General features: G+C 38.6%; 1 protein-coding gene across 1 annotated transcript; it reads left to right on the forward strand.

The window, feature by feature from the left end:
• The first annotated feature begins 2,560 nt into the window (after nucleotides 1-2,560).
• Nucleotides 2,561-4,265, forward strand: LOC143589583 (uncharacterized). The gene is made up of 5 exons (XM_077070307.1): nucleotides 2,561-2,701; nucleotides 2,795-3,426; nucleotides 3,649-3,736; nucleotides 3,873-4,117; nucleotides 4,208-4,265. Exons 1-5 carry the CDS (start codon nucleotides 2,561-2,563, stop codon nucleotides 4,263-4,265), a joined length of 1,164 nt encoding a protein of 387 aa, XP_076926422.1.
• The last annotated feature ends 20,257 nt before the right edge of the window (nucleotides 4,266-24,522 follow it).

Here is a 24,522-nt window from a genome sequence, read left to right on the forward strand (position 1 = left end):
GCTTCGGTTAGTAGAAGTTTTATGTTATGATATTTTCCTTAAAGGTTTAAATTTTTTTCCAAACGATGATGTTTTGATTTTCCTTAATTTCGGGACAAAATTCCCTAAAGTAGGGGAGACTGTAACATCTCTGATTTTTCGTATTTGTTTAAAACGATTCGGGAATGTAAGTGAGATCTTTCGAACTATTTAAAACTTGTATTTATTGGTTTTTAACGTGGTTTAAATTATTTTATAATTTCATAACTTTTAGTCATGCCAAATAGTCCTTAACAACCTTTAAAATCACTTAAAACGGCTAAAAATCGCATTTTCGGGAACTACAGGGACTAGTTTTACCAATTCTTTCCTATTTTCGAATAAATTAACGAAACTTAAGCTCCAAGGCATGTCAACTAATGTTATAAACATTCCAATTTCGTTTTATTGCTGTCCAAACCGAAATCTTTAAGTTATTATACTCAATTTTGTCAATAATTTATTATTCGGTTTCCTAAAATAGTTATTCCCTAATACTTAACCATTAATATTTAAACAAGGCATATCATAAAACCCTAGATTATTACTTCAATACCAGCCACCACATCTAAAATCCATGAAATTTCCCTTTCACCGTTGTCGGTTTCTTCAATTTCTTCAAGTTCTTCAAGCCTTCGTTGACTTTCAAGCTTCAAGACCATTTGACCTCGATAATCTCTTGTTTTATTCATCGTTCGGGTAAGTTATCTTCTTCAATATTGTATATTTTTATCTTTAGAACAAAAGCCCTCAATCAATTTTACAAATTGAGGAAGTCTTTGTGGTCAATAGTACTCAAACCCGTCTACGGGCATAATAGTCAACATCTTTGACTTTAGGTTTTCTCATATTTCTGGTCGGATTCAACATTCAGACCAAAAGACTTTTATTCTCATAACGAAATTTTAAGGCTACTGACCAAAACCCGACGCCCGACTCGCTGTTCGGATTCTGGTCAGTACCAGCTCGCTTAAATCTTAAAATAAACATAACTTGAGTTCTAAACGTCCGTTTGGATTGATTCCAGCAGCCACGAGTTTGTTTTTATTTATATTATCGTATCATAAAATATCATATTCTGAATTATATATATATTTTGACATGTAGTGGACGACTCGCTTATTCGTTAGCTTGTTTAATCACATTTAGTAATCGCTTAAGGTGAGTTTATCATTCCCCTATTTTACAACTTTTCTAATCGTTTTGGGGACATATGTATACCTATCCGTATTTCATACTATATATATATATATATATATATATATATATATATATATATATATATATATATATTCAAACAAATGCATACGTGTAATTGTGAGTGACTTAATCGAACATACGTGCTACTTGCTAACTTGTATTACTATTCATTCATTCGTATGATGTGTTACTATTCATTCATTCGTATAGTGGGTGCTCCTGCTATTTACCAACGCCCTATTCGCTTGGCAACGGTCTACATACTTGTTTATGGTTTGATATATTTACCGCACTTATCACGTTATGCTTATTTATATTGTTGTGTCAAAACTGGTGATATTCTCACTCAACTTTATGTTGACAAAAACTCCATTTTCTACGCATATGCAGGTTGATTTTATTGAAGATTGAAGTTTGGACACGTAGACAGGACCTTAGGATATAATCAAGATAAATATTATTTGAGCTTACATTCATGTACTTATATTGTTTGCTATATTTGGATATTGTGTGTATTCATTTAATAAAATAATTAATTAGATATTGTCACATTTTATATATGATAGTATCTTCGAGCTGTGAACAATCAGATCACGCCTCGGCATTTCCGCCTTAGGTTGGGGTGTGACAGGTACCAACGATTCTAAGGATAAGGGGAAAGTTAAAACGGTTCCCTATCCATATGCTTTGTTGGCACCATTGAAGGCGAAGATGGCATCTAAACGAGGCCCACAACAGGAAGAAATGTGGGAATTGTTTAGACAGGTTAAAATTAATATTCCTTTTTTAGATGTGTAAAAGTACTTGAAAGATTTGTGCAAACAGAAAAGGAACCGAAATATTCCTAAACAAATTGATTTAACCGATAATATGAGTGTAATTCTTTCTGGTGCTCTTCCACTTAAGCTACAAGATCCAGGGGCGCCCATTATATCCATTCGGGTGGATGATTTTAAAATGACATGGGCACTCTTAGATCTTGGAGCTAGTATTAGTATCCTCCTGAGAAGTCTATACGATCAGTATGACTTTGGTCTGCTTCAGGTAGCCGCCACCATGGTTGTTCTAGCCGACTAGACACCGAAACTTCCCCGAGGGATGCTACATGACATGATCGTCAAGGTGGAAGATTTTTATTATCTAGTTAACTTTTTGGTTCTCAGTTATGTTTCGGGGGAGAGAACCAAACAGCCACGGTTATACGCGCTAGGCCGTTTTTGGCCTCCGTAAATGCCAAAATTGATTGCAAAACTGGTACTGTTGGCTTGCATTTGGAAACCACAAGCTTAGATTATACATTTTCACGCACATAAATAATTCTTCGGTCGATGATGAATGCTTTATGGCTGATATCATTGATGAGTGCATTTCATTATACGACTCGGCCATGGACGCGGACGGTACAACGGAGACGTGCTTTATATTTGACAGGTTACAGGTGGAAATGGATAAGCAGCTAGAAGAGGAAGAGAAGAAGCTGAAGGTTGCAGCTTTGCAAGGAGATTAGCCACCATGTTCGGTTAAGGTTGAACCGTTACCCAAAAAGATTGATACCGGGTTGAAACCGTCTTTACAGGAGGCATCGAAAGTGGAGCTAATGGAGCTACCGAGGCATTTGAAATATGCGTTTTTGGGTAAGAATGATACTTTGCTAGTTATTATAGCTTCTAACTTGTCTTTGAAACAAGAAACCACTTTGTTGGAGGTGCTGGTTGCGAACAAGGAGGCGATCGGGTGGACCATCGTGGATCTTAAAGGGATTAGTCCCTTGATTGTCATGCATAAAATTTTGGAAGATCCGGATGTGAAACCCGCACATGACGCACAGATGATGTTGAACCTGAACATGCGGGAGGTCGTAAAGAAGGAGGTGCTAAAGTGGCCCGATGCAAGGATTACTTTCGCCATTTCTGACAACACGTGGGTTATCCCGATTAAAACAGTACAAAAGAAGGCAGGCATCCAAGTCGTTATGGACGACTCAAGTAATGAGGTTGCCACCCGGCCGGTAACCGAGTTGCGTATTTGCATTGATTATCCAAAACTGAACACGGCAACATCGAAAGATCACTTTCCGCTTCCGTTTATTGATCAGATTGTTGAAAAACTATCAGGACAGAAATTTTATTGCTTTTTAGACGGCTATTTAGGATATAACCAGATAGCTATTCATCCTGAGGATCATGAAAAAACCATGTTTACTTGCCCGTATACACATTCGCATTTAGGCGAATGCCATTCGGGCTATGTAACCCCCCCCCCCCCCGCCACCTTCCAAAGGTGTATGATGAGAATCTTTTCAGATATGGTGGGGGAGTCTTTGGAAATCTTCATGGATGACTTTTCGATTTTTGACACATCTTTTGAGTCGTGTTTAAATCAGCTCGAAAGAGTTTTGAAAAGATGTGTTGAAACAAACTTGATTCTTAGTTGGGAGAAGAGCCATTTTATAGTCCAAGAGGGGTTTGTGTTGAGCCATGTCGTGTTGAGACGTAGGATTGAGGTGGACCGTGCTAAGGTTCAAGTTATTTGTACTCTACAATCCCACGAATGTCAAGGGCATTAGATCATTTCTGGGGCATGCCGGGTTTCATAGACGGTTTATTAAGGGTTTTAATGACATTATAAAACCCTTATGTAATTTATTGCTTAAGGATGCCCCATTTGACTTTAATGACGAGCGTGCTAAGGCCTTCGACATTTTGAAACAGAAACTGGTTGAAGCCCCAGTCTTGCAATCACCCGATTGGAATTTACCATTCGAAATAATGTGTGATGCGACTGATTATGCGGTTGGGGCTGTTTGGGGTCAACGGGTTGAAAAGAGACCTGTTGCCTTATACTACAAAAGTAAAACCCTCTCGGACGCTCAATTATATTACACCACAACCGAGAAGGAGTTACTCGCGGTAGTATATGCTCTAGATAAATTCCGTTCTTATATTTGGGGTAGTAAAGTAATTGTTTATTCTGATAATTCGTTTGTCAGGTACCTCATGGATAAGAAGGACGCGAAACAGCGTTTAATCAGATGGGTTTTGTTGTGACAAGAATTTGATTTGGAGATTCGGGATAAGAAGGGGACAAAAATCATTGTTGCAGATCATTTATCCCAGATTGTGTTGGAAGACGGAGATCGGGATGGGCCCATTATAGAGTCTTTTCCGGATGAACAGATTTTGGCGGTTTTCTAAAACCCGTGGTTTGCACATATTGCTAATTTTAAAGTTGCAGGTGACTTGCTTGAGCATTGGCCGAGGAGGAAAAGGAAGCATTTGATGTCACAGGCGAAATAGTACATTTGGGATGACTCGGATTTGTTCAAAATTGGAGTGGATCAGATGATTAGGCGATACATACCCGAGGAGGATGTCAGATCAGTGTTGGAACACGTGCATTCATCAGCATATGGGGGTCACTTTAGTGGCTAGAAAACAGCTCGAAAAGTGCTAACTAGTGGATTTTATTGGCCAACACTGTTTAGGGATGCTCACAAGTACGCGACACATTGTCTGAAGTATCAACAAATCGAGAGTATTTCTAAGAGGGATGAGATGCACTTGAAACCGATCCTTGTTATTGATATTTTAGCTGTTTGGGGGATCGATTTCATGGGCCCATTCCCGAACTCTTACGGTAATTTATACATCCTAGTAGTCGTCGACTATGTGTCTAAATGGGTCCAGGCGATAGCCACTAGAACAAATGATCACCTTGTAGTTTGTAATTTCGTTCACGCAAAATCTTTTCGAGATTTGGAATCCCCTGAACAATTATTAGTGACGGGGGATCTCATTTCAAAAAATTTAAGTTTGGAAAGTTGCTTAAATGATACGGGGAGGATAGCAAAGTTGTAACTCCTTACCATCCACAAACGAGTGAACAATTTGAGGTGTCGAATCGGCAAATTAAACAGATTTTACATGAAACCATTCAGACAGCTGAAAGGATTGGTTAACGAAGTTGACCGATGTCTTATGGGTCTACCGAACCGCTTATAAAACGCTGATCGATACCAACCGTATAGACGTGTGTATGGAAAAGATTGCCATTTACCGGTTGAGATTGCATAGCGTGCTTATTGGGCCATAAAGGAAGTTGATACTAGCTATGATGATGCAGGTAAAGCTAGGAAATTGGCATTTTGCGAGATCGAGGAGTTACGGGATGAAGCATATGAATGTGCATCGGCTTAGAAGGCAAAGATAAAAAAGGTACATGACCCGAAGATCCGGTTGAAGAACTTTGAAGTTGGGCAAAAGGTTTGGTTATACAACACAAGGATGAAGCTCTTCCTGGTTAAGTTGAAGAGTAAGTGGACGGGACCGTTTGTGATAGTTGGAATTGGTAATCACGGGCCATTTGAGATTGAGGATTTTGATGACCATATCCGACAATTGGTCAATGGCTATCGGTTAAAACCATATTTGGAGATGTATGACATACTTAAGATGGACAAGGAGTCGGTAAGTTTCGTTGTGACCTCACTGGTTTATGAAGATAATTAAAGAATCTAGGCATTGTCGAGCTGTTGACAAGCAATTTAGCGCTGACCGGGAGGCAACCCGGGGTTTGTAAGTTCGTTCTAATTAATTTTTGATTTGTTGAGTCGTATTTTGATTGTTGTCTCGAGTTTTGTGCTGCAATTTCCAAGTGTGGGGAGGTTTTGGTGAAGTGTAAGTCATGAAGGTTCGGTATGCATTTGATCAATTACACGTCTTTTCAGGTACGTAATTCAAATTTTGACTTCGGAAACGTGTTCAGGGTGATGTCGGGATGTTGAAAAGTGGTCGGTTCAGAAAATGTCCGGGCCCAAAATCGAGCTAAACTTTCTGTTAACTGGACCCATCGCGCTACGCGATGGGGTTGAGACCCTCCTGACAGCTAACGTCATCGCGTATCATGATTACGCTGGACCACACCTCATCACGATACGCGATGGGGTTAAAACCCTAATTAATCCAAATTGGGTCGCGTATCGCAACACCCACCTTCCTGACCCATCGCGCTACGCAATTGGTCATGGGTCATCGGAAAAAAAATAATAATAATAACATCACCACCACCGCCTCTCTCTTCTTCACCATCATCCTCATCCTTACATCATCATCACCATCATCACAGCCACCTATCACCGCCATCACCACCGTCACTCTCCATCACCACTACCAACATCACAGTCCGTCACCACCACCGCCACTACTACTGCCGCCATTGACAACCGCTTTAACATCATCACCATTATTACTGCGACCATCATCATCATCATCCATCGTCTGTGTATCGTATTATTTTGATTTGCCGATTCTCGGGGTAATTTTAAGCTGTTGTTAGTTTGATTTCTTTGTTCGTGTATGACAATGTAGGTTGCTGGATCGAGTGTAAACTGAAAATTGGATAAGAAAGGTTATTTATTTAGTTCGATTAGTTTGTTGTCGGGGTAGCGATCGGGTATAAGGTTATGTTGTTGCCAGGTTTTTTTTGGCGGGAACAATTTTAGTCGGGTCGTAAATTTAAATGTTCGATTTGCGGGTCGGGTTTTGTAATCTAAAAAAAATTAATGGCTTATTATTTTAATATATATTAATATTTTAATACTATTTTAATATAAAAATTATAAAACCAAGTTTTTAAGTAATTTAATAAATAATATAATAATATTTTATTATATTTTTGTATATAATAATAGTAATAGTAATAATATAATGTATATAATAAATAATATTTCATATTTTAATAATATTTTAATATATATAACATAATATAATATTACTATTTTAATAATACAGTTGGATTACAGAGCTCAAACTGTCCGATTAGTATGAACACTGACTTTGATCTATTTGTGGCACGTTTTTCGAGGCGTCGGTTGAGTCTATCTGTTAGAGTCAGTTTGTGTTTGTTTAATTGTGTCGAGCCTTGTTTATATTGTTTGCTTATCGATTTTCAGGGTTTTAGTTGATCGTTTGAGTGTTAATTGATTTTGGGTTAACTCGCCCATACTCAAACTCCATTCGGGCGGGTATACCTGGTTTTATAAGCTTGTACATAGGGTATCCCCGAAACTTTTTCGTTTTTGTTTTAATATTGTATTCTTTTGCAGTCATGGCATATTTACAAGGTGGATCTTCTGGCGCAGGTGGGCGCAAGCGCCGAGGAAGAGGCCGCCTGGCGCGGGACGACGTGGTCCCGTCGCCGCTCCGCGGGGTGCGCCAGATCCCCCGCAGCTCGTTGTATGACCGCCATGGGCTATTAGGCACGATGGAATAGAGTTGCCGATTACTCCCGACATGGTTTGGGAGCATATTTTGGGCATCCGGGGTTACACTCTGTAGTAGCAGCAGACCGCAAGTTTCGGCTGACCGAGTCCCAGCTGAGCCAGTATTGGGCCACGATAGTGGATGGGGCCCATTCGAGCACCGTTGTTGAGTCATCTATTAGGGACCCCGTCCACCACTACCTTCACCGCGTAGTTGCCTGCATCATCGTTGGCCGTCACTCCGGCAACAAGAAGTGCAGCAAATCTGATCTTCTTTGCTTTCTATTGGTCATTAGCGGCCGGTAGGCCAATATTGCGAAGCTGCTACTTGCTTCGATCTCCCGGAGCCGCAGCTGAGAGTTAGCCAGCCTGTAAGGCCCCGAACCCGGTAGCCTTACTTTAGCGTCGGATTTACTCATAAACACAGTTCTTACAAATCAGAGTTCGTTAAAACTTTCGCGGAAACGTTTACTTGAAGCATTCGTTACAAAACATTCAATCTCTTCTTTGATATTATAAAACAAATCATTATACTTAAAACATCTTTTCTTCCATCTTAAGATGCCAGCCGTTCAATCCATGCCATGTGCCATCCTCATGCTAGTTCTTTGGTCTGATCACCTACGTGCATACTAAAAGTCAGCTACGCTGAGTGAGTTCTAGTTAATCAAGCAACTTATCATACAACCACTACATGCATCATATACGTATCCGAAGACACGTAGTCCACTATCTAACCTGCTTACCTTACCACTTAGCCTCTTATTTACACCTACCACCTTGCCACTTTGCCACTTTAATAACGTATAACATTATGCCACTTTGCCACTTTAATAACGTATAACGTTATGCCACTTTGCCACTTTGCCACTTTAATGACGTAGTCACGTATAGGCTTACCCTACCACGTACTATCGTCATGCTACTAACACTTTTACTACACTCTTGCCACTTCTAACACGCTCTACCTCTACTTGTCTACAACACGCTTCGTATCATTTACATAATAAGCAAGTCACATCATAGCATTCATACACACTAATAACCACTTGGCAATCACTATCCTTGGCGATGCGTGCAATATCCGAAGATCGTTCACGCACCAACAAGTATTATATAATAGCTACCTCGTATAACATCTATAGCATACACTTACCACTTAAGGTAAGTGTATTCACACTTCACATCGAGTATGCACACAGCCCCGAAAACATAACAAGGAAATGGGGCTAGAAACTCACCTGAACTCTGCTTCTTCCTCCATAGTTGTAAATCCCTTCTTTAACTGAGCTCGACTGACTGTATAAGTTACACGTATCAATTAACTACTACTACTCATGTTGTAATTCTATCTTTATATGACCCACAACGAACGGAGGTCCGGGGGGTAGCGCCCCTGGCAGCGGGGTCTAGGGGCGGCAGCCCCTAGCAGGGTCCAAGGGGCAGAGCCCCTGGCTGGGGTCGAGCTGCCAGGTCAGCTTAGAAAAATTTTATTTCCATTAACTGTCTTAACACATTTTTCATTAGGTTTTTAATTTATTTTCTAATCGAACTTGACTTTAGGCGAAGTTAAACCTTAGGCGAACTTAGCTTTAGGCGAAGTTAAACCTTAGGCGAACTTAGCTTTAGGCGAAGTTAAACCTTAGGCGAACTTAGCTTTAGGCGAAGTTGAACCTTAGGCGAACTTAGCTTTAGGCGAAGTTGAACCTTAGGCGAACTTAGCTTTAGGCGAAGTTGAACCTTAGGCGAACTTAGCTTTAGGAGAAGTTAAACCTTAGGCGAACTTAGCTTTAGGCGAAGTTAAACCTTAGGCGAACTTAGCTTTGCAGGCGAAGTTGTTATCAGGCGAACTTAGCTTTGCAGGCGAAGTTCATCAGGCGAACTTAGCTTGCTGGCGAAGTTGTCGGCTGCAGCTACTGTTCATGCTTAAATCCCTTAATCATCTTCGTTTCTTAACCAAATAACTCGATTTAGGTATCCACGGAATCATCTGACCAGCGCCTACAAACCCCAACCATCAAATCGACCTAACATCGATGTTTAAAGGGTGCGATTTAGGCATATAGGTTACGGGTTCTTTTATCAATCGATTAACCCATCAAATCATAACCATTTTCAGTAAGTTTAGCTTTGTTGGATTCGTTTTTACCATACAAACACAGATCTATCATTTCTATACTAATCCAAACCTAAACGAACAAGTTCTCGATATAAACGTACCGTAAATGAGTCGAACTACGAACACGAGCTGGTCTTGTTTCTTTGGTTCGTCACGACGATCTAGCACCAACGAGCTCGGGTCCTCGCCTTTGGATCTTGGTTCGGGTTGTGTGTGTTTTGGGGTGTGTAGAGATTAGGATGGATAAATGGATGGAATGGAAAGGATTGGGGTTTAAGGGGGTATTTATACTCCTTTAAGCCCATGGACCGAAGGCCCATATTTCCTTTTTGGTCCCTATCTAATCCCATCTAATTATCCTACTAAGTCTTCATATTATGCTGTTCCACTAACTCGTTTATTTCACCCGACAAAATAATATATTAAATATTACTTTAGAAATTTCGGGATGTTACAAAGCCCGTCTAACAATGGGTCCGTATATAACCTTGTCTTTCAGAGCGCCTTGGGGTGTTCGACCGCTATCCCCGTGAGTATTTTACCCTAGGGCCTGCCAGGGACCGGTATACATTACAGTATGCCCGGAAGGCTGGTATTTACGAGTTACATGATCCACCTGGCCTAGTCCCAGTTTGACGGGGCCTACCGGCACCACCATCTCCGGTAGGGGTGTTCAAAACCAGATATCCGAAGTTTCGGATATCCGAACTTCGGATATCCAAACCTTTCGGATAGCGGATTTCATTATCCGAATCCGAATCCGAAATTTCGGATATCCGACCGGATAATGATTCGGATATCCAAAAGAAATCTGGAAAAGAAAAACACACACACATATACATAATTTGTTTCAATCCAACAACAAAACAAGGTTTTCCATTCCAAAAACCTAAACAAGAATATAACATCTATGTTTTCCAAACCAATCATACAAGCAAATAACATCAGCATCAGGTGCAAAATACAAACAAACAAACAATGAAATTTTGAACAATCCATTGGAGCCGTGGTGGATATAGTGCCGATGGAACCATGAAAGCAGTGGGCGGAGGAGGTGACTGGTGACGAAAGATTGCCGGAGGACAGAGAGGGAGACCAGAGTCGTGGAGGTGGTTCAGATCTGGAGATTGACGGGAAAGAGAGAGCAAAGATGGATGGAGATGAGACGGATTCGGATTCGGATATTTTTGAACACCCCTAATCTATGGGGACAGACGCCGTTGTCGTGCTTCAGATGGGCATACCTACTAATCGACAGCTCGTTATAGTCCCCCGCATCATGAGGCCACAGTATTAGTATCCTCTCCGACTGCCACAACAGCAGTCGCCTCTACCAGTTACACTCGATAAGATCTATCAGCAGCAGATGGTGATGCAGGAGGAGATGCGGGCCCACATGGCCCGCCATGACGATTACTTTCGTGCTTTATTTACTACTTTGCAGTTACCAATCCCAGCTGCACTACAGATACATCAGCAGGATGAAGATCAGGCAGAGGCATGGGGCGTAGATGTAGGAGGTGCAGGGCAGGAAGCTGATCAGCCTGCCGCTGGGGGTGGAAATGGACCGGTTGTAGAGCCGGTTGTGGAGTAGCCAGCTGGTGAGGCTGCTCATATGGAGGAGTAGATGACAGCAGATGTCGGTTACATTTTGTTTATTTTCCCTTTTATTTTGTTTTGATTATCATGGTATGTATAATATTATATTATATTTGGGAAATTTGTATGGGTAACCAGTTGGGTACTGTGTGTGTGTGTGTGTCTCTCTCTCTTTCTCTCTCTCTCTCTATATATATATATATATCTTTTGACGATTGTCTGCTGTATTTCATATATCATATTTGTATATTGTGTTGTATTTGGAACTTTGTGGGTGTTCACTATAAACCCTCACGAGACCTCACTCATCCACCCGGGTTACCCAGGGGTTTAAAGGGCTGGTTGCATATGCTAAATGCAACTGGGATTCCTACGAAAGGGAGTTAGGTCTTTTATCATTTTTAACTGGTTTAACAAAATTTTTTATGAAACTAACTAATTCGGCTCGGTAATGATTTTTATAACTCCTAAAAGACCTAATTCTTACACTTATGAGCGGTTTGCTTATACGCGTCTCGAGATTTTTGCATATTTGGTTAGTCAGTATCGATCATTGGTGGAGACGTGTGTCGCGAGTGTGTTGAGAGTTTACGGGTCGTGATTAGCATTGCATTGTCATTCTTATCAAGTGATTTTCAGTTTCATAATTTATTTATTATTCTTAGATTAAATGTTAGAAGTGTAATTGTATAATTTTAGTTTTAGGCCCATCACATTAGTTACCGAGTTTTAAATTGTTAAACATTCAATTTCAACCGCGTCCCTCAAATGTTCGTTAATTGTTTTAAAATTTTAACATGAGGATAATGTCAACCTTAAGTGTGGGGATGGGGAAAATTAAAATTTTAGCCCAATAGTACCTCGAATAGTATTCAGAAACCTAAGTTAGTAACTGTTGATTATTTCTATTAATGCCAAGTTAGAGGTTTTTGGTCATGGTTGGTTTTTCAACTTCTCGATAGTTTTCCCAACAATTTTTTTTTCAAAATGAGAAGTTGAAAATGGAATCATTCAGGCAGGGATAATGAGTCAAGGGGACAAGTATACATGTTTCATATCGGCAGCCCTTATCTCTAGACATTTTGTGAGATTAGCCCCTATACTTAATACACATATTATATAATAGATATAAAACATATCTTGTCATTATTTGACGGAAAAGCGGTATGTTTTACAGAATTAGAACTTGCTTGTTATACGCTTATCAAAGTCTTAATACCACCACCAGTATGGAGATTGGGACTTTAGAAAACCCGTTTAAGTACATAATTCTCTACTAAATAAAATTCCTTAACTGACATAATCCTTTAGGAGCCCATTTGGACCTTTTACTTTTTCATTTACTGAACCTACATTACACACCGATTCAGCCTTGGCCTTTACTAATATTTTTACCCGTATGATGAAATCCAGTTCGTTATCGAGTTATATATGTCGAGTTGTATATAGTTAGATGAGTATGTAAATATGTGAATGTTAGAATTGTAATTATTTATCTGTGTTTTGTATTGATGTTTAGTAAAAAAATCAGCAAAATAGAGTTATCAGTCGTTGTATTAAGTTGTAAATAGCAGTCTATAGTGCTAAATAGTTCGCTTGCATTTAAGTTGCTTGTTTATTGGGTTGTATAGCTGGGTTTCATTCACCTTAGTCACTAAATATGCCTAATCCGCACCCAAATCTAAGCCTTAGCAAAACCCTTCGTCCGAGTCTTTATGCAACCGGTGGGTAATGTGTGGAAATAAGACTGACTTGCAAGCATATTAAGTTGTAACTCATATTTAGTATTTGAGGGCAGAGAAATATACATGCACATCGTTTGCTTGTCCAGATATTAAACTGAGTGGAGTGTTGATAATGTGAGGGGTATGAACATGTATGCCCTAACAGGAAACAATGTACATTTGTCTGAGCGGTTCTATAGTTTTATTGTAGCATTAAATGTATTTATGAGTCGTCAATCTAAAAAGTGTCAGTCTGGGAAACTGGGTATAACCATAAACCTTGCTAATACTAATCGTGATAATTGATTAACTTTTGATAGAGGCTAATGTTTTCTTTAGAGTTTCGCTTGAGGGTAAGCAAAAGATAAGTGTGGGGATGCGATGTTCCGTCTATTTGTATATATTTCGGTTGGTTAATCTAGTTGTTTTAATCATTTATTATATGAATTTTGGTACTTCATACGTGTTTATTGTATTTTAGGTCACAGGTGCTTAAAGTGATTAATTTGGACTTGTACGAGCACGGGATTAAGACCCGGGATGTCCAGCATGCAATACGAGATGGAAAGATGGTTCAGCAGTTGAAGCCACCCATCGCGCTACGCGATGGGGTGTGAAGACATGGCATCGCGATACGCGATGATTATTAAATCATTTAAAAACTTTGACTTTTGGTCCATCACGATACTCGATGGGTCCCACAGATGGGAAAGATTAAGGCTTTCATTATATTTTGTTTTGACGAACCTAATCATTATTAAGCAGTTTCTAAGCCATTTTCAGAGCAGAAGAGAGTTCTCCCATCAATTCCAACCATCCCTTGATCATCTATATGCTCCATAGCATCAAGATTGAAGATCGAGAGATGACGAAACGCGACTAGTTCCTTCGAGTCACACCCAAGATGTATAGTTTGTAATCTTTCATTATTTTTCTCGTGTACTAGAACAACTAATTGTAATTATCTTTTTGTTAATCTATGAGTATTGATGTTTAGTATGTCCGTGCATTCAGTCGACTTAGGTTTTTGCCAATCAGAACGATTAGTTTGTAAGTTGCTATAATTATTGCTTGTAGAGTTGTGTTGACTAGTTAATTGCAAGAAAGCATACAATTGCCCCTAGTTGAGTCACACTGGCAGGGACCGTTTGATAACCAGTGCCGTGTGTTAGCGATTGTGGATGCCTAAGGGTTTTGCTCGTTAATCAATCTTTAGTTGACATAGGATAATTAACCTGCTAGGTTGCATGAGAATACTGTTAATTGCTTACTTGGATTCCCGGGTGTGATTTGTGTTGTTTATTGCTTGATTCTTTGCTTAAGTTACTTGGTTAATATTAAATCAATCCAATTGCTAGTGTGATCAGCAATGTTGATAGTTTACTTCATAATGTTAGGAATCAGTTTTACATTACACTAACCACATTCTCCTCGTGGTTCGACACCCTACTTACCCTAGATTATTTAGGTGATTAGGAGCTGGATGTAATTGTTTTTACTAGATAGCGACAGTCTAGCATCACCGACTCTCTGCCACCTTTTGACACATAGCCTGTACACTCATGTCACGTTATGACACGTGGTTGGACACGTGTACTCGATTACTTAGCAAGGTTTCGCGTAGTGCGAAGGACTACGTCGCGTAGCGCGAACTAACTATATCTTGGTTTCCGTGCTACTTAATTCGCGTCGCCCGAAAGGGATTATTGTTAATACTTCGCGTAGCGCGAAGGAACAAAATATCAGGATTTTTGTTTTAAGTCCCTAACCTTTTGAATATGGACATTTTGGCTAAAACTTATGTTGAAAATTTTCGTGGTGTTACAACCACCATGCACCGTCGGCCACCACCGCCGTTCACTACCACCATCCATCACCACCACCCACCACCACCATTCACCGCCTACCACAATCGTCTGCCACCAATCTTCCACCACCACCAATTATTTTAGCAGTCTACAAATGTTAAATGACTTCTATTTACTGTGATATATGTGATAAGTAACTAATTTATAGCTTATGCAGACGATATCCAGTTTATAAAACAAACATTATTATATTTTCAGATTGCAGACCTTCAGACCAAATCTTCAGTTGCAGACATGAAATCAGATTGTAGACAGTTTTGGTCATAAAAACAAACAACACCTAAAATAAGCAATTCCAAACACCACACGTTTGTTGCTTGAAATTTTCGGAAAAGGCTTGCTAGATTTCGGCTCCGTTTGATTCGGTTCGATTATCCCGAATTCATTAATTATATATATACACACACACAATTTTTTAAACTCTTTTAAATTTTCCCTCATCCTAGCAGCGGACCTAGCTTTTTATCAGGGGTAGCCTCCGCTACCCCTCAACTTTTCGTCGACAATGTAAAAAATTAATTTTTTGGGTAGGTTTTCATATTTCGTCACCCCTGAAAAATATGACAATATCCCTATTTGTTTAAAGCTCAACCAATTTAAAAGTTCAACCAAAGAAAAGCCCAAACCAATTAAAACCCATTGACCATTTTCAAAAATAATTCTCGTTGTTTGAAAATTGGAAACTAGCCAGACATCAAAGAGTGTTGCACCAGACACCACCAGTCGACACCATTTAGAGGTTGAAGTTTTTAATATGGTTTTGGATATGCAAATTCAAGAACATGAAAGTAGATTCAATGAGGTCTCAACTAGTTTGTTAGAAAATATGTCTAGTTTAAATCCTTTAAGTTCATTGTCTAAGTTTGATATATCTAAGACAGTGCCATTTCATGAGATGGTCTGAATGGTTTTAGTAATGAAGAAAGATAGTGTATTTCGGGTGACGATCTTATGACCTTTTATCACACTTTAAAGGAAGATGATAAATTTGCAAAAATGGGTGTAATGTGTGACCTTGCTCGTGTAATGGTGGAAACGGGAAAGCCCACCACTTTTCCTTTGGTTTATCGAATATTGAAGCTAATGCTGGTTAGACCGGTTGCAACCGCAACTGTTGAAAGATGTTTTTCAAAAATGAAGCTTATCAAGACAGATTTGTGCAAACGAATGGATGACGAGCATTTAAAAAATGCTTCAACTTGTGCGGTCGAAAGAGAAACGTTTGATAAAGTAAAAGAAAATGATGTAATGTCTTGATTTCAAGCTTTCAAAAACCGAATAGGAGAAATTTACACCTTATGTGTTTAATTTTGTTGATTATTGTGTTTCTATACATCAAGGGCGGCTATAAGGCAGGGCCGGGTGGTCAACCGATCCCGGCCGACACCCCGATAGGCCTGAATTTTTATTTTCTTAATTATATATATTTAAAAAATATATTTATTTTTAATGTTTAAACCTAATTACTTAACTAATTTAAGGGCCAATTTTTCACCTTCGGCCTAAAAATTTTCACGATTCTCAGTAACGGCCCCTGGTTTACATTATGTGAAATACGGTAGAAAAATATATTTTGAACGTTACCCTTGAAATTGATATCTAGATCCGTCACTGCCTCATCCCGTCATCATTTGTTCGCTTTAAGTTTTCAGATTGCTAGAAGTGTGTTTACATGTTCATTACACCTTACTTCAAACTTCTTTGTTATATAAATTTAGAATCTATTACACGTTTGTATAAAAATTACTAAATTGTTTACAGATGTATATTATTTACAACCTCAAACTTCTTTCTTATTGAAATTTTATGATCGGAAACCGTTCGATGTTAGATTAAAAAATGTTTGGTTCAATTTTGACTCTGTTTGATTTTCACTCGTATTGGAAATGAGTCGTTCGGCTTGTAAATGAGCCAAGAAACGAATAAGCCCGTAATCGAATTGTAAACAATCCTAGTTAAATTGCACAATGTTCGTTCCCAAAAAGTAACCTTCACCCACTTTCTTAATGGGCTGCTAACTCCCAGCCCAAAACATTTTTGAATTCAACTTTCAACCTACCCCATATTCATAAATCATAATTACTAGCATGCAGGTTGGTGTGGGTACGTAGATTTTGGAGGCCATGCCATTTCCATGTGAAACTAGGAACTTTTAAATAGGAACTTATATATAAATAAAGTAGTCTATATACCCGTGTGACACACGGGTTGAGAAAATTTCTTTTAAAACATATTAATAAATATAATCTATGAAATTTTAAAATGTAAATTAATATATAACCAAGTAACTTAAATATGACGTAAAAGATGAAAAATATTTAAAATTTTTTTACAAATTTATAAATAATTCTTTGTATACAACATTTCATTTTGTATTTGAAAGATCGTCATCACTATCTTGAATAACAACTTTGAAGTCGTCTTATCTTGTAACTCTTGATAATGCGGCATTCAATATTACAATTAACTATGTGTAAAAACGGGGAAACGATTGATTCCATATTCAAATATGGACATCTTTTAACTTAGAAAATATATATCACGTAAGAAAAGACCCATTTTAGTGATTGCTTTATTTGCCTAATAAAAAGAAAAAGAACAAACCAATGTTGCTCAATAATGTGAATAGGACATTACAAGTATTTTAGCTTCATAATATTTTTAAAGTCCAAAAGGTGTTTATTTCTTATTAAAATTGATGTTAAGTACACAAAATGTTATATTTAACGAAAGAGAGATTTCATATTTGAATGTAATAATTAACTAAAGAACTGGTCGGCTAGTTTTAATTAGGAAAATAAAACTACAGTGTTTACAAGACTATATTTGAATATTTTCTTAAGGGTTGTGTAACCAACATACAAATAAAAGAATGATAAATATAGTTTATTACATTTGCAGTGTGATGTATCATCTTAAAATATGTTTTTTCATCAAATATAGGCAATTGGGAAGATAACAAAACACCAAGTTTACGCTTTCCATTATCCAATCGAGCGTGATTTAGTTTAAATGAAGGATACACTAAATATCTCGGGCTTTGAAAAGAGTTGACATTATGCTTGAACACATTTGTTATAACATCCTAAACCTGTTAAAACCGATTAAATCAAGGGCATTCAGATTAGTTGACCGAGTAACGACACGTTTTGTTCTTAAAAAAATATTTAGAAAGATATGTGTATTTTACTTTTAGCTCATTATTTTGATCAAGCTTGTTTAAGCTTAAACACAACCTGTCCCAAATCAACCCACTCATAAGTTAAATAGGATAGCTTTTGAAACAATTTAAACCTTACTCCTCGCTATGAATCCACTTTGTAGAGGACCATTTGTTTTCATTAATAACAGAGCAATTGATGTTCGGGTATTTTGTATACATATTAGTGTGTTAATTATGTAGTTTTGTTTAGTATATTGTAAGAATTTTGGTACTTCATACGTGCTTTTATATTTCAGGTCATTGATCGTTAAAGATGCTAAATTGGAGACTTGTACGAGCATGGAATGACATCTCGGCGCGCCGGCGCATAAGTTGAAGTCTTAGTAAGTGTTAGAAGGATTCAAGAAGAGTTTGGATGAGAAACCTAAAGCCGATGCTAAAACTGAACAAGATGGGTTCACAAAAAGCGACCAGGAAGTAAAACGAGCATATCTATCCTGGGCTAGCAAATAAGTTACGGGACCCATAATATATGTATTTTGGGTTTCTCAATGAGATGAATCTAAATACGAAGTTATCTTGGACTAAAGCGTAGCACAATGGTCTAGTAAGGGGGACCATCGCGCTACGCGATGGTTCCCACCGACGGGAAAGTTAGGGTTTTTGTTTAAAACATGTTTTGACGACCCTAATCGATTCTATTCAGTTCCAGGCAGTTTCTAGAGCAGTAAGAGGAGAAAACCTACATTCCTATTCATCTCAAGGCCATAGATATGATCCAAATCATCAGAATCGAAGACTGAGAGATGTCGAGACGCGGCTAGATCCTTTGAAGCATACCCGGGATGTATAGTTTGTAATCTTTTAGTTTATTTCTCATGTACTAGAACAACTATTTTAGTTGTTTTGATGTTAATCTGTGAGTATTGATGTTTAGTATGTCCGAACATTCAGTCGGTTTAGGTTTTTGTCGATCAGAACGATTAGTTTGTCGGTTGCTATAATAATTGCTCATAGGATTGTTTTGACCTGTTAATTGTGAGAAAGCATACGTTTTCCCTTACTTGAGTCACACTGGCAGGGACCGTTTGATAACCACTGTCGTGAGTTAGCGAGCGTGGATGCCTAAGGTTTAACTGGTTAGCCAGTCTGTAGTTGACACAAGAAAGTTTATCTGTTAAGTTGCATGAGTTTGCTGTTAGTTTGCTTACTTGAATTCCCGGGTGTGATTTGATTTGTTTAATTGATTGAATACTTGATTAATTGTTCGTTTATTATAAAACCCAAATTGTTTGCTAGTGTGATCAACACTGTTAATTGAATTACATCATAATGCTAGGAATCAGTTTCACTGCACACTGACCACATACTCCTCATGGTTCGACACCCTACTTACCCTAGCTTGCTTAGGTGATTAGGACACTATATTTAATTGTTTTTAACTAGATAGCGACAGCCTAGCATCAAAATGGCGCCATTGCCGGGGAGTTAATGCGCTTAGTGTTTTAGTGATTTCTTTGGTTAATTTAGTTTAATTTAGTTGTTGTATTTTTTTTTAGCTTAGTTTATTTTATTTTCCCATTTTACGCGGTATGTGTTATTTGTGCAGGTAACAGGTTTATGCACACCCGCCATGCAGGAAGAAACTCCCCACTGATTTACGAGCCAGAAATTAAACGTTTAACTCGATAGAACCGAGCCCAGATCAGAGAGTCAGAAATGGAAGGTCAGAACCAGAATCAAAACCAAAATCCACCACCCGAAGTTTTCCAACCCAAACCTAACCCACCAAATAACCAAAATCCACCAAATAATGACCAACCACCACCGATAAACACCAATCCACAACCACAAAATTCAGCCCGACAATCCCGAAACCGAAACCTTAACAAACCTGGGCCATCAGCCACGAACAATACCCCTCGTCACCGACAGCCGATTATACGACATTTTGATCATGTCACTATTCATACTAAAGACGAAGAAGAGGGCGATGAGGAGGAACGAAAACCGAGGAATGATGGTAGTAATGGGGATGAATGGAGGGTTAGAAGGAATGACGGGTTTGAGCCGAGAAATGCAGATAAGGAGGTTGAGGAACCAGTTAGTGTGAGAGGTGACAGGTGGAGGAACAGAAACCGAGACAGAGATGGTGTTGGAAGATATCGGGAGGAACGAAGACAATTTAGGTTAACCGGGGAGGTTTTGAGGAACCGAGGGCTAGATGAAGGAATTATGGGCCTTTGGTTCAGGGTGTAAACAGTCGGTTCAGACCGGCTATTTCAGATGGTGCCTCACCGATTGTCCCACAGGTTCACATGGAGGTACAACCGACATTTAAATCCCGTCCATCCTACATCAACATAGTTCCTCACTTTCACGAACTGGGATATGAAGACTCATATTCACACTTGTCAGATTTTTCAGCTATTTGCTAGACTAGTACATACGATCAGGATGAGGTTCGGTTACGGTTGTTCCAGTTTTCACTAAAAGACAAAGCTAAACACTGGTTCAACTCGCTACTGATGCACAGTATTGAGAACTGGGGTGAGATGCAGCAGGTTTTCCTTAACGAGTACTATTCACAGACGAAGACCAGCAAAGCCTGAATGGAGATTCAACACTTTTCACAGTTACCGGGTGAGCTGTTTCATGAGGCCTTTACTCGTTATAAGGAAATGATTAGGAAGTGCCCACACCATCAGATCGAGTTGTGGGAATTGGTTAAGTGTTTCGTTGACGGGTTGACATATGAGGACAGAAAACATTTGAAAGCCTCTTGTAATAGTTAGTTGTTGAATCAGCCCGAGGAGGATGACTAGGATTTTTTGGAATTTATGTATGAAAACTCCAAGTCAGAGGCAGCTGCAGAATGAAGACGAAAACACGGGGTCACCAGATCTGTTAAATCAGCCTCGAGCGAGTCAGAAAGAATTGCAGAGTTGGAAAGAGAACTCGCGGGTTATCGAAAAGAGAAAAAGAAAGAGGTTGGTAAAGTCGGGGTGAAGTTCCCGGTTTATGCAGAGTGTGGTGAGTTGGGGCATAAGATAGAAAACTGCCCCGAGTTTGATGAGGACGAGTATCCCGACGAGGATGAGGTTAGTTATGCGTACGGGGATTCCAAAGGCCAATGGTTTAATTTAAACACCTATCACCCGGGCCTGAGGAACCACCCGAACTTCAGTTACGGGAACGCCATGGGTCAGTCAAACTCGAACTGTCAGGGGCCCAGTCAGAACCGACAACATAACAGCTAACGCAAGGGCATTTATCAGCAGGGTTCATACAATCAAAATAGCAGTCGGGAGTATAACAGACACAGTTACTAGGGTAATAATTCATCGGTTAATCATAATCAGGACCAGTAGAAGGGTAATTCAGGTAATTCAGATCAGTCGGTACATTCGAAGGTAGATGCGTTGTTGAAGTTGGTGACTGATAATCAGAAAGAGACGCAGAAACAGTTCGAGTTGAGGGATAAGTCTTCAGAGGTGATGTCAAAGCAGATTGGTCAACTAGCAGCAGATGTAGCGAGGCTGGTCAGTTACCGAGCGATACCATAGTAAACCCGCAGCACTTCAGTTCAAGCTCTAAGAAAGGAAATAATGTGCACATAAATGCGGTAAGTCTTTTACCTCATTTTGAAATTACTTGTGTTGAAGTTGATTCACCACCACCGTTTGTTGGGGGGTGGTGGAAGAGTTTAGTGATGAGAATAATTATGTTAGTCAAAATAAAACAATTTTCCAAATTGAATCGAAACTAAAAACGAATGAAATGTCTTTTTGTGAAAATTGTACTTATGAAAAATGTTTAAATGGTAAATTTACCAACAGCAGAGATGAGGAGGTAGAGGATAATACCACCTCAGGTAAACTCCAAGACCCGGGAGTGCCATTTTTATCAATTCAAATGGGGGAATTTAAAACTGATCGGGCACTTCTAGATCTTGGAGCATGTGTTAGTACCATGCTCGGTATTTTATATGATCAGTATGAATTTGGCCCGCTAGAAAAGGTAAACACCACCGTGGTATTGGCAGATCAAACTCACTCACTTCCTCGGGGCATGGTTACTAATGTAATGGTTCAGGTGGATGAATTTTGCTACCCAGTTGACTTTCTTGTACTTGATTGTACTAAATGTGGGAATAACACACAATCTGCAGTCATACTGGGTAGGCCCTTCCTTGCTACAGCACATGCGGTAATTGATTGTGCTAAGGGAGTTTTGGGAATTAAGTGTGGAATTCATGATAAACAGTTATCATTGTTTGGAAATACTACTAACCCTTTTGTTGACAAGTGTGAATCCTTGAGCAAGGATCACAAAAAAGAGAAATGTTTTGTGACTGGCAAGAATGAGCTAAATGGTAGCATGAAGGTAAAAGGATGGAATGAGAGAGTGAATAAGGTTAGAGATGGTAAGGAAGCAACAACAACAAGAAAAGGAAAGAGGAGGAGAAAGAAAGAGGTAAAGAGACCACCTGAATGTGATGCAAAATGGAGGTTGGAAATGTTTGGGCTAGATTCTGGTGTGTTAAAAGGTTGGGAGCAACCTCTTTAGGAGGAGCTTTTATGTAACGAGAAGGCTACATGGAAACAGGCCAGGCGCCCACCTTGAATGTCATAAAATTTTCAAAGGGTGGTAATTATACATTTTGTATGTTTTTAGTTTACATTTGTTTTTTGTTTTTATATTACTAATCATATTTCAAGTGTGCCATCATAGCAAAAGCAAAGTGTGGTGATACCGCACGGGAAAAGTTGGGATTTTGATGTGTTCGGTAAAGTTTATGTCAGAAAATGAGGTTTCAGTAAAACTACCCAGAGTGCTTTCGTGTTCTTTAATCCTTTGGTTATTCCAGTTATGTGTATATTTTGTTATATTGGAACTTTGTAAGTGTAGTTCACTATAAACCCTCACGAGACCACACTCGTCCACCCGAGCTACCGGGGGGTTTAAAGGGCTTATTGCATACGCTAAATGCAATCGTGATTCCTACGAAAGTGAGTTAGGTCTTTTAACATTTTAACAAAATTTATTATGAAACTTAACTAATTCGGCTCGGTAATAATTTTCAATAAAATGAACTAACACTTCATTTTTTGCAAAATTCTTAAAAGACCTATGTCTTACACACGGTGAGAAGCTTGCTTCTACACGTTTTGAGATTTTGCGGATTCAGTTATAGTCTTTGGAGAAGACTAGTTTTCACGAGGGTTTGCGAGCCATTTTTTAGTATTGCCTTATCAGTCATATCAGGTGATTTCAGTTTCATAATCTATTTTGTTATTTTAGTTTACTTGTTGAGAGTGTAATTGTAGATTTTTGTGTTAGAACTATCACATTACAGCCCAATTTTTAAATTGTTAAACATTCAATTTCAACCTCGTCCATCAAATGTTCGTTAATTGTTTTAAAAATTTAACATTGAGGACAATGTCAACCTCAAGTGTGGGGATGGGGGAAATTGAAAATTTTAGAAACCTAAGTTATTAACTGTTAATTATTTCTCTTAATGCCGATTTAGAGGTTTTTGGTCATGGTTGGTTTTTCAGCTTCTCGTTAGTTTTCCCGACAAATGTTTTCAAAATGAGAAGTTGGAAAATGGAATCGTTTAGGCATGGATAACGAGTCAAGGGGACGGGTATACATGTTTCATATCGGCAGCCCTTAATTCCAGACATATTGTGAGATTAGCACATATTATATAATAGATATAAAATATGTCTTGTCATTATTTGAGGGAAACCGGTATGTTTTAAAGAATTAGAACTTGCTTGTTATATGCTTATCGAGATCTTAATACCACCACCTGTATGGAGATTAGGACTTTAGAAAACTCGTTCCGTACATAATTCCCTACTAAATAAATTCCTTAACCGACATTATCCTTTAGGAGCCCATTTGGACCTTTTACCATTTCATTTACTAAACCCACATTACACACCGATTCAGCCTTGCCTTTACTGTTATATTTTTACCCGTGTGATGAAATCCAGTTCGTTATCGAGTCGTATATATATCGAGTTGTAGTTAGTCAGACGAGCTGTAAAGTTGTGAATTTTAGAGTTGTGATTATCAGTGTTTGATGTTTAGTAAAAAAAATCAGCAAAAGACAAAAAGAAGTTATCTGTTTAGTATGTTCAGTTCTAATAGTAGTTGATTGTGTAATTAGTTCGTTTGTATTCTTGAGTCTGTATAATGGTTCGTTTAACTGGGTTTCATCCACCTGAGTCACTAAATATGTCGATTCTATAGTTTTATGGTAGCATTAACTTTATTTGTCGGTTATCAATCTAGAAAGTGTCAGTCTGGGAAACTGGGTATGACCTTAAACCTTGCTAGTATTAATGGTGATAATAGATTGACCTATGATAGCGGTTAATGTTTGCTTTAGAGTTTTGCTTGAGGGCAAGCAAAAGATAAGTGTGGGGATGTGATGTTTAGGTATTTTGTATATATAGTACTATTAGTATGTTAATTATGTAGTTTTGTTTAGTATATTGTAAGAATTTTGGTACTTCATACGTGCTTTTATATTTCAGGTCATTGATCGTTAAAGA

This window comes from Bidens hawaiensis, unplaced genomic scaffold (assembly GCF_021521415.1).
Source record: "Bidens hawaiensis isolate Kalapana, Puna unplaced genomic scaffold, B.hawaiensis_p1.1 tig00001597_1, whole genome shotgun sequence".
In the NCBI taxonomy this organism is placed as follows: domain Eukaryota; kingdom Viridiplantae; phylum Streptophyta; class Magnoliopsida; order Asterales; family Asteraceae; genus Bidens; species Bidens hawaiensis.